This window comes from Bos indicus, chromosome 19, assembly GCF_029378745.1.
Source record: "Bos indicus isolate NIAB-ARS_2022 breed Sahiwal x Tharparkar chromosome 19, NIAB-ARS_B.indTharparkar_mat_pri_1.0, whole genome shotgun sequence".
Classification (NCBI taxonomy): Eukaryota; Metazoa; Chordata; class Mammalia; order Artiodactyla; family Bovidae; genus Bos; species Bos indicus.
The window spans coordinates 833,857-845,548 of NC_091778.1; the positions used below are offsets into that span (position 1 = coordinate 833,857).

The 11,692-nt window shown below is 37.5% G+C and overlaps 1 protein-coding gene across 1 annotated transcript; it reads right to left on the minus strand.

The window, feature by feature from the left end:
• Positions 1-8,706: 8,706 nt before the first annotated feature.
• LOC139177735 (olfactory receptor 4P4-like) lies at positions 8,707-9,630 on the minus strand. Its single transcript, XM_070774392.1, has one exon. The coding sequence runs from the start codon at positions 9,628-9,630 to the stop codon at positions 8,707-8,709; it is 924 nt and encodes a 307-aa protein (XP_070630493.1).
• Positions 9,631-11,692: the final 2,062 nt, after the last annotated feature.

Below are 11,692 nucleotides of genomic sequence, written 5' to 3' on the forward strand. Positions count from 1 at the left end.
AGTGTGGAGATTCCTTAAAAAACTGGAAATAGAACTGCCTTATGGTCCAGCAATTCCACTGCTGGGCATACACACCATGGAAACCAGAATTGAAAGAGACACGTGTACCCCAATGTTCATCGCAGCACTGTTTCTAATAGCCAGGACATGGAATTAACCTAGATTTCCATCAGCAGATGAATGGATAAGAAAGGTGTGGTACATATATACAATAGAGTATTACTCAGCCAATAAAAAGAATACATTTGAATCAGTTCTAATGTGGTGGATGAAACTGGAGCCTATTCAGTCTGTAGAGCCTATTCACTCTGTATAGTGATGTAAGCCAGAAATAAAAACACAAATACAGTATACTAAAGCATATATATGGAATTTAGAAAGATGATAATGATAATCCAGTATGCGAGACAGCCAAAGAAACACAGATGTATAGAACAGTCTTTTGGACTCTGTGGGAGAGGGAGAGGGTGGGATGATTTGAGAGAAAGGCATTGAAATATGTATAATATCATATACGAAACGAATCACCAGTCCAGGTTTAATGCAAGATACAGAGTGCTTAGGGCTGGTGTATTGGAATGACCCAGAGGGATGGTACGGGGAGGAAGGTGGGAGGGGGATTCAGGATTGAGAACACATGTACACCCGTGGTGGATTCATGGTGATATATGGCAAAACCAATAAAATATTGTAAAGTAATTAGCCTTCAATTATAATAAATGAATTTAATTAAAAAATAAAAAAAGATGTAAAACATAACCATATTTATTTAACAATGCATTCCAGTGTCAAAACTGCAATTGGCTTTGTGCTCATCTAATATTCATATGAATTTAGCTTTCTTAGAAACACAGAAACACAAGTTCAAATGGAATCTTACATGTTTGGGCTCGAAGTGTAGAGAATACAATTCCCCACTCAAATTTAAGAGTTTTTCAAAGGGGTCTCTTCAGAAAAACTGTTTTTAAGACAAAACCAATACAATATTGTAAAGTAAAATTAATTAATTAATTAATTTTTTTAAAAAGGCAAAACGTTTCTATCAAAGAAAATAATCTCTGAGAAATAAAGTTGGAGCTACAAGACAAAGTGATTTAGCCTTGCAGCAACTTCTTTAAATATTCATGTAATGCAAGGTTAAAATTGTGTGTGTGTGTGTGTGTGTGTGTGTGTGTGTGTGTGTGTGTGTGTTTGAATCTCCAGAGAAAGAGTCACCATGGATGGAATAACCCATTTGAATGTTTTCACCACCCCTTTTGCCTCTTGATTACAGAACCAGAGCTGTCTAAAGAAGACCATGCCTCTACAGTGGTTCAACAGAACCCATTCCAAGCTCAAATTCTGTTTTGAATAGAAACATTTTGAGGTTTAGGCTACAAGGAAATAATTAGATTAAAAAAAAAAAAAAACTTTCTTGTTGACTACTGTCTTGATACTGATTTATCTGAATAGTCTCTTTCCAAGTGTGGCATATCTTTCATATTCAAATAAGAGCTCAAAGAAGAGGTCATATTCAAGAAGAGGTTAGTTTGAAGATGCCATTGTTTCTGAATACTCTGAACTCTCATTAAGATCAAACCAGGGCTGTGTGACAACCTAGATGAGTGGGATGTGGTAAGAGATGGGAAGGAGGCTCATGAGGATGGGGTTATATATATACCGATGCCTGATCCATGTTGATGTAGGGCAGAAAGCAACACAACATTGTAATTTGTTGGGGGCCAGAGTGAGGCACTCCACCAATGGCAAAGGTCATGAGGAAGGAGGCTCAACATACGCAAAGGCCAGATCGAGCCTCAGGAGTCCCCCTGGAAATTCTCGAGCATCTACCCCCATAACCAGAGCCTGCCTACTTTACTACTTTGTGCTCTCCCCTACACCTCTGACTTTACAGGGGGCTGTCCCCCACCACCTCTTTTGGAGAAGGAGTTAACTTAGAGCTCCAGTTAATAATAATTCCTGGGCGTGATAGGAGTGTTTCAACCTACAAACTCCTCTGAAGGTTCTCTAGCCTGCCTGACAGGCTTGTCCGGCCACATGTGATTGCTCACAGCCTCCCAACCATGAGAGGCACGAGATGCTTTAAACCTTCTAAAAACAGGTTCTTTAGAGAAGTTAGAAAATTATTAGTATAAGTATAGTGGGCTGATTAGAAATTGTATTGGTGAAGGGTTTTTCATTTGTTGAGCCAGTGTTTACTGCTAAGACTCCACATCCCCTGCCCTTACACACATTAATGAATATATAGAAGAAATAAGTATTAACCTTTGATATAAATCACATTAGACCTTAGGCTAAGTAAATTATTTCCTTAACTAAAACCCACTACACCCTCACCCTATAGGCATGTAACTTTATTTGGGTGGTGTCTGTTTTACGAATAATCACCCTTGGAGAAAAAAGTGATCTGGTTGACTGACCACTGTCACAAGGAGAGGGTCATAAATTGTCAGCAGGCCCCCCTGGCCAGAAGATGATGTAACACCCCTAAGACCTCTGTATACATTTGTGTGAAGCACCTGACTTTAATAAAAGTCAGGACTGCTGTCCCCACGTGACTTTTGTATAACACCTCAATGTATAAAAACAGACCCTGGAAAATAAAGAATTGGGATCAGTTCCTCAAAAGACTGGTCTCCCCATGTCACTCTCTCTCTCACTCTGGCTGAGTCTCCATCTGGAGCACGAAACCCGCCATGCTTACTAATTATGCCTGGGCTTCTAAGATCCGACCGGGGAGGCTCAGTGTCTCCTCTCCTTCGGGAGAACGGAAGGACGCCTGCGGCCTACGTAAGTGGTGCTAGCTTCTTATCCTGAAGTTTTATTGGTCTCCCGTGTAAACCAAGCTACTCAGCCTCTTTTCTCCACTGAATTTTCCTACTGAGTTATCCTCATTCTATTACTCTTTATATCTTTGATGAATATTTAAATAGTCGCCGAAGCCGTCTCCCCTTCGAATACCCTGGATCAGCCAGGGCTGGACCCTGGCAGTAATTATTATTCAATTAAAAATGAACAAATTAAAAAAAAAAGTTAATTTAATATTGAAGGAAGATTTTCTTTAATTCTAAAGCTTATTAACAATCGTCAACTTTCAATATAATCATTGCTTAGGTACTTTTCAAATAGAGCATTTAATCCTTACCCCAAATCTTTTTAAAAAAATACTTGATAAATACCATTAACATTCTTTGAAATAAATTTTAGGCTCCTTGAAATTAAGAAAATGAAAGGACCCAATTTTCCTATTCCAAAATCAGGATTTTACAATAAGTAAACTCTTTAGTAATCAATCACAGCTAATAATGAGAATGAAAGCAAAATTCAAGTATACAGTAGGTGCATCAATGTAATTATCAAATAAATAGATCAACAACTGCTTAGTCCAGGTATGAATGTGGAGCACTTTGGTATGGTCAACCACTAAGGATGATATGACTCCGTTTGCCCTCACTAAAAGTAAAATTAGAGATGACTCTTCCTGAACTTAATGTACAGTTAAAGGTTTCTCTGCCTTACTGATCAAATGTTAATTCACTTTCTAAATGTATACACAGTCACAAAGATACATAAAACATATGTATATACTTATATCACAGTGATGGTTGTATTCATATGTTTCCTCATTCAATTATTATAAAAACTGTGACATATATAATATTATTTTATCTTTATAGATGAGAAAGCAAAACTTTAAAATACCAAGGAATATATACTAGGTAAAAGAAATTTCAAGTGAAAGAATCAGGATTCTAGTTTGATCTTTCTGACTCTCAAAAAAATACACTTACTCACAAGTTGTTTTAATAACTTTCAGAGCAGTCTGATGGCTCATGCTCTGTAGGGGAATTGGAGAAGGAAAAGCTATGTCTGAGACAAAGGTAAAGGTCAAAATACTTTCAATATTGCAAAATCACATTTTATTTGAAATTTGGAAGAACAAATGTGGTATTATTTGAGCTTGGTTTAAGATTGATAAAGGATTATGACAAGGTTGTATATTGTCACCTTGCTTTTTATTTAACTTCTGTGCAGAGTACATCATGTGAAATGCCAGAATGGATGAATCACAAACTGGAATCAAAAATGGCAGGAGAAATATCAATAACCTCAGATATGTAGGTGATGCCACTCTAATGGCAGAAAGTGAAGAGAAATTAAAGAGCCTCTTGATGAGCGTGAAAGAGGAGAGTAAAAAAAAAAAAAAAAAAAACTGACTTGAAAAATCAACATTTTAAAACCTAAGAACATGACATCTGGTTCCAACACTTTATGGCAAATAGAAGGGGGGGAATTTGAAGCAGTCACGGATTTTGTTCTCTTGGGCTCCATAATCACTGCAGAGATCACTGTAGCCATGAAATTAAAAGACAGTTACTCCTTCAAAGGAAAGCTCTGGCAAACCTAGAAAGCATATTAAAAAACAGAGACATCATTTTGCCAACAAAGTTCCCATAGTTAAAACTATTGTTCTTCCAGTAGTCACGTACAGATGTAAGAGCCATAAAAAAGTCAAGCACCAAAGAACTGATGTCTTCAAACTGTGGTGCTGGAGAAGACTCTTGAGAGTCCGTAGGACTGCAAAGAAGATCAAACTGGTCAATGAAATTGGTTTCTAAATGAAACCAATCCAAAATATTCATTGGAAGGATTAATGCTGAAGCTTCAGTACTTTAGCCATCTGGTGCAAAGAGCCAACTCATTGGAAAAGATCCTGATGCTGAGAAAGATTGAAAGCAAAAGGTAAAGAAAGCGGGTAGCAGAGGATAAGATGGTTAAATGGTATAACCGACTCAGTGGGTGAATTAGAACAAACTCTGGGAGACAGAGAAGGATAGGGATGCCTGCCATGCTGAATTCTATGAGCTCGCAAAAAGCTGGACGTGACTTAGCAACTGAGCAATAAAAACAGCAAGAGTAAGTAAGTCTAATAAATTCAAGGTTGCCTTAATAATTTTTCAAGTAATATAAATAGTCATAACACGAAATACATGGAGAATAAGAACAGCATGACAGCATTTGTTCTCCTAGGACTCACACAGATTCCAAAGATTCAGAAAATCATCTTTGTTGTGTTTTTGGTTATCTACATCATCTCTGTGGTTGGAAGGGTGCTCTTGGTGGTCACCATCACTGCCAAACTGTTATAGGAGTTCCCCATGTACTTTTCTCTGGCCCATTTCTCTCTCTCTCTCTCTCTGTCTCTCTTTCTCTCTCTCTTTTTTTTTTTTGTGCTTGCTATTCCTCTGTGAATACCCTATATTGATTATAGTTTCAATCTATGAAAAAAAGACCATCCTATTCAAAGTATTCATGATCAAATTTTTTCAGAATATTTACTCAGACATGCTGAGATCATCCTGCTTAGTGTGATAGCCTATGTCTGCTATGTAGCCATCTGTAAGCCCTTGTACTAATCAACCATCATGGACTGGTGGGCGTGTGGCCTGCTAGTGGCAGTGGTGTGCGTGGGAGGTTTTCTTCATGCAGCCTCTTCTTTTTCTGATTACTCTTCTGTGGTCCTAATGTTATAGATCAGTTTTTGAGTGATCAGAGTCCTTGATTAATTTTGCCTGCACAGATACTCACACTCTAGGATTACTTGTCTCTGCCAACAGTGGATTCATATGTCTGTTAGACTTCCTTCTCCTCATGGTCTGCTATGTGGTCAACCTGTCCTCCCTATGACCCGCCATCTAGAGGCAAGGCACAAGGCACTCTCCACTGTGTCTCTCATATCACAGTGGTTGTTTTGTTCTTTGTGCATTTTATATTCATGTACATGAGACCTGCAACTACTTTATAAATTCATAAAACATATATATTTATATATAAAATTTCTTACTAAGTTCTAATAATTTTGCATAAATAGCTGCTCATTTTTATATATCATAATGGTAATGGTAGTAAATCAGTATTTCAATATTTAATTAGGTTACAAAAGAAATGAGTCACTGAACCTCAAAAGGGTAAATAAAAAAAGATTGTTTCAAGTTTTCAAATTCTTGCAGCCTTCAGAACTTATTGGTATTGCTCATATCACCACCTTAGGATGCTAACCCAACAGAAAGAGTGATGACTCAAACAAAAGGGCACATTAATGTCAGGCAAGATCTTCAACTTATTTTTAAAAAAAAAGTTATACTCGATAAAGCACTTGCCTGCCTGCTATTATTGGATAGGAGCTCATTGTGATTGTTGGAGTGTGAAAGGATGAAGACTGAACTCTTGTGGTGCCATGGAGCATGCAGAACGCAGTGCACAAAGTTGCATCCATCAGAGCCCTTTCACTGGCTCAGTGTCCCCATGCCCCAGTTGCTATATCTCTGGGCTTCTAATTTCTCACAGCCCCATCCTGCTCTTGACAAACAGATCTGAGGAATTCAAAGTTGTCTCATCTGTGGCATTATGCTCACCATCCCAGGGCCCACCAGGAAACAATGGCTGACTTAATGGGGCAAAAAGAGACAATCTTCTTGTCTTAGGTTGGAGCCAGTTCTGTTGAACTCTGAATACTTCAGAGCTCCTGTGGCTCCAGGCTGAAGTCAAACCTTAGTAAGGACAACATCCTTCTTCCCCCTACTATTGTCAGATGCTCTCAACTCTTTCTCTACTGTTCACCAGGACTATGAGAAATAAATATTGAAGATACATTTTTGTGTATCTCCATTGTTTTGCCCTTTCTAGGACATCATGTACTTGAAAACACAGAGTATGTGGTCTTACCACATTGGCTTATTTGACTTCAAAATACGCATTCAGATGTCCTTCATGTCTTCTCATAGCTTGGTAGGTCATTTCTTTCTAGCACTGAATAATATTCCATTGTCTTGATGTACAATAGTCTAGGCATTCACCCATGAAAAGACATGTTAGCTGCATTCAAGATTTGGTAATTATATGTCAATTTGTTTGATGGCTCAGGCAGTAAAGAATCTGCCTGCAATGCAGGAGACCTGGGTTCAATCTCTGGGTCAGGAAGATCCCCTGGAGAAGGGAATGGCAACCCATTCTGGTATTCTTTCATGGGAGAGTTCCATGGACAGGGGAATTTGGCGGGCTAGAGTCTATGGAGTAGCAGAGTTAGACATGACGGAGCGACTAACTCTTCATACACTGGCTATAAACAGTCATGTGTAGCCTAATTAACATTTGGGTTTTTTTGTTTGTTTGCTTGTTTGTTTGTTTGTTTTTGGTCTTTAGACCATATTTTATTTGTCATTTTCTAGTCACCTTCCCCATATGTATCAGGAAAGTTCTGAATCCAATGACTACACATTTACAAATCTGTTTTAGGCAGATAGGAGTTTGCCAATACGTACAATGTATGTATTCAGTTCCTTAAGTTTTATGGGAAATGTTTTATATTCTGATCAATAAGTGTAATAGTAGTCACTGTTTTTTCAGCATTCTGAATGAGTGAGTCTTTCTCTGTGCTCAGTTGTCAATATTAATTTTTAAACGTGAGTTCAGAAGTACAGATCACCTTGATCTCAAGCTCAGTCACCCATCTGTGTCTAATTCTGTAATCCCATGGGCTGTAGCCTACCAGGCTCCTCTGTCTGTTGAAATATCCAGGCAAGAATAATGGAATGCGTTGTCATTTCCTACTCCATGGTATCTTCCTGACCCAGGGATGGAACCTACATCCCTTTTGTCTCCTGCTTTGGCTGGTGGATTCTTCACCACTGTACCACCTGGGAATCCCAAGTTATATTTAAGCTATGGGTCCTAAAGCATAGGGATAGGGTTATCCTGGTGAGAGGAAAAAAAAGAGCAAAATAATAGAGTTAACAGATTTAAGGTAAGTTTAGAGAATGTAGAGGGGCCCAGTATGGCTGGATGAAAGCACCCAAACAAAAGGAATTGAGGGAAGAATGATAAAGAAAGAAGAAAAGCACCCAATATGAGTTTCTGGTAGCCACTTGCCTTGCAAAATTTCACAAGTGTTGAAAGAAAGAAAATGTTAGTCGCTCAATCATGTCCAACTCTTTGCCACCCCTTGGACTGCAGCCCACCAAGCTCATCTGTCCATGGAATTCTCCAGGTAAGAATACTGATGTGGGTTGCTATTCCCTTCTCTAGGGGATCTTCCTGACCCAGGGATCAAACCCAGATCTCCCACATTGCAGGCAGATTCTTTACCATCTGAGCCACAAGGAGAGCTCTTAATATCACCTTTTATGAACTATAATATTATCTCACCTTATAGATATTTTCAAAATGAAAACAATATAATTAGAACAAATTTCCAAGACAAAGGGATAAAAACTTACAGAGTCAGTAGTCACCCATGTCTCTTTGGTTCTATAGCCTATTATTATAACACCATATTTTTCTTTCAATGTGGTGTGACCTCTGAGATTAGCTAGTTACAGTCAAATATTTTCTAATGCATGGGTCAACAGGTTAGATTTTATTCCAAGGAAAATAAGGTTTCACAGCAATTTTTGCAGAGGGCTGTTATAAGACAGGAGATGTGCTTTAGGACAGTTCTTATATTAAAATGGCTCAAATCAAAGTGGTCACACCAAGAACTAACTGGATCCCTAAACGAGAAGATGGTGATCTGAATCACAGTAACATGCTTCTTTGACTCATAAAATGTCAGGTGTCATTGAGTCCAACTCCCCAAAGAAAGCTAGTATGTTTCCAATAATATTTCAATGGATACATGTCCTCAGGACATCAAGTACTTTAGCCTATTTACTTTAAATCTAAATGTGTCACTTTAGACCATACTTTCCTCATGGCAATTTTCATCTCCATATTTCTTAGGGTGTAGATGAGAGGGTTCAGCATGGGGGCAATCACAGTGTAAAACACAGAGATTTCCTTGTCCTTGTTCTCTGTCTCTGCAGGTAGAACATAAATGTAGATACAAGGCACAAAGAATAACAGTACAACTGTTATGTGAGAACTACATGTTGAGAGAGCTTTCCTCCGCCCTGGAGGAGAATGTGTTCTAAGATTATATAATATGGCTACATAAGAAGCTACTAGAACAAGAAAAATGGCAACAGCTATCATCCCTGAATTTGCAATCACTAAGATACTCACAACATGAATATCTTTGCACACCAGTTTCAAAAGAGGCTTCACATCGCACACATAGTGATCTATCTGATTAGGACCACAAAAAGGTAACTTGAGTACCATGAGAAGTAAAGCAATAGAATGCCAAAAACTGAAAACCCAGGCCAGGACGATCAACATGTCACACCTCTGTCTGTTCATGATGACCATGTAGTGCAGGGGCTTGACAATGGCCACATAGCGATCAAAAGCCATGGACACCAAGATGAATATTTCCACACCTGCCAGCAAGTGGGCAGCGAAGAGCTGGGTCATACAGTTGTTATAGGAAATGTTTCTTCGTGCTGCAGCTAGGTCCCTGATTAGCCTGGGGACCACCGTGGAGGTGTAGCTGACATCCATGAGGGAGAGGTGACAGAGGAAGTAGTACATAGGTTGTTGCATTAGATGGCTGCAGGTAATGGTGAGTGAGATGATGAAATTCCCCATTAAGAGGGCCAGATAACAGAGCAGGAACAAGAACAGTAACTCTATTTTCTTATATCCCCACAACCCTATGAAAACAAATTCTGTGACATTGTTCTGATTTTCCATGAAGCTGAGCTGAGTTCAGAATATACAACATAAATTCAGTTCATCTGAAATGATACAGAACATGACACATATTTAAGAGCATTTTAAAAACTTGTGTTACTTATGCAATGAATAGAGGATTTACTATAATCTATTTTTTGTTTTTAGATCATGGGCATGATATTTCAAATGATATTTTAAAAGAATATGTATATAAATCTGGATAATTTGTAAAGATTTTGCAGGGATTTAACTCATAATCAACTAACAGGTAGTTTCTGATAGTCATTTTGCATATTGGAAAACAAAAATATTGGAGGATTCCATTAATTACACCAAATTATTAAGATACTAAATTAAAGTCAAGCCAAAATGAACCTGACTTTGCTACCAAACTTCATGCTCTTGGGAACTATGTAACAGCATTCACTGACCAAGGGAAATTCCAGCTCATATCCATCTCTATAAAAGATAAAGGTCATTCTCCATTTCAGCCTTTAGTCATCTATGTAACTTTAAGAAAATCTGTCCCATTCTCCATGTGCATATGAATCTTGTATAAAGTTCCAGTCACAGATGAGCATTTCATACAATCAGTGGAGGTCTATATATATTCTTGAAATTAAAACAAAGCATGTTATAATTATAGCAGAGCCTACCTAACTGATCTAAAGTATCAATAGTTTCAAGGGTTCTCCTAGGCAGGTGTGGTAAAGATTCAGAACATGGAGTATCTGGGAACAAGAGATTTAAGTACAATGTGGGGCATGTAAATATAGGAAGATGGGATATTAGTACATTAAAACTCCATTTTTCTGATTATTCAAAATATAGAGGTTACTGTTGATACTTTTTAAATATTTTCAAGAACTAGAAGTTTTCTTTTGAAATCTGAAGAACTTTATGTGATTAAAGAATAACCTACTTATTTAAATACACATTTTGAACAGTGCCACCTTTTTGAAGTAGTATACCTAGAAGCAGAGAAGTCAATATGTTGAAAGCACCACCTTCTACACATAATCAAATGTCCTCCACAGCAAAATCATGTTTTGCCTCAAATACTGTTAATTTCAATGACCTGTGTCCTAATGGTACTATTGAAGAACATTATGATGTATTGTACAGATCCATCATCAAATGATCATGAAGATGAGCATCTGGGTTCACATGTTCTTGTTAGGTTTGTTTGTTTGTAGGTGTTGTTGTGAGCACTGAGTAGTTAATACTCTCTGAGCCTCTTTCTTCAATTGATAAGTGAAACTGATAGCAGTGGATCTGTTTGCCTCATATTAAAAAAAAAAAATGTGTGAAGAATATCCAATATAAATAGGCTATTGTTCTGACTTGTCAACTCCACAGGAAAATACTCCAACAAGTAATTGGAGAAAAGCCACAGTTCTCTAAGAAAATAAATACTGCCATGTTCATCAGTTAATTGTTTTATCTTTAGATAAAACAATATTATCTTTAGATATCTTTATCATTTTTTTTCTCTAACAGGGAAATTGGTTGACAAGTCCATATTAGACTTACATAAACCTAAGGAAGAAACATCAGTGTTTCTTTTACACAGACTAGCATAAATTTAATCTGTGTATAAAAGATAGCTTATTAAAGAACTTATTTATATATAAATGGAGAAACCTAGTTTATGTGGAAGACTGATCACATGACATAAACAAATTTAAGATAACTTTTCATAAGATTTTAGTACAAAATTGTAGAAAAACTGGAGAATCAAAACTCTAGGAAGTTCTCTTGTTTTAGAATGTTTCTCATATATTGGTTTAAGTCTCAGCACTCAACAGCTGGAGCAGTGTTGCATTAATTTTCCAAAGTGAACATCACTTTGGGAAATGCATTCTCATGAGAAAATATCCTTTAGAGCAGGTATCATTTTCCTTATGATCTTCTTTTACCAAAATTCATAAAAACTCCCTATGGTTGGTGTTCCTTTCTTTCTCCTTTCTCTCTCCCTCTTTCCATACCCACTCCCATATCCACATCACTCCCCCTCCAACATACACACATAATACACACCACCCATATATATGTTTAAGTGTGTGTGTTATTTGAGTGA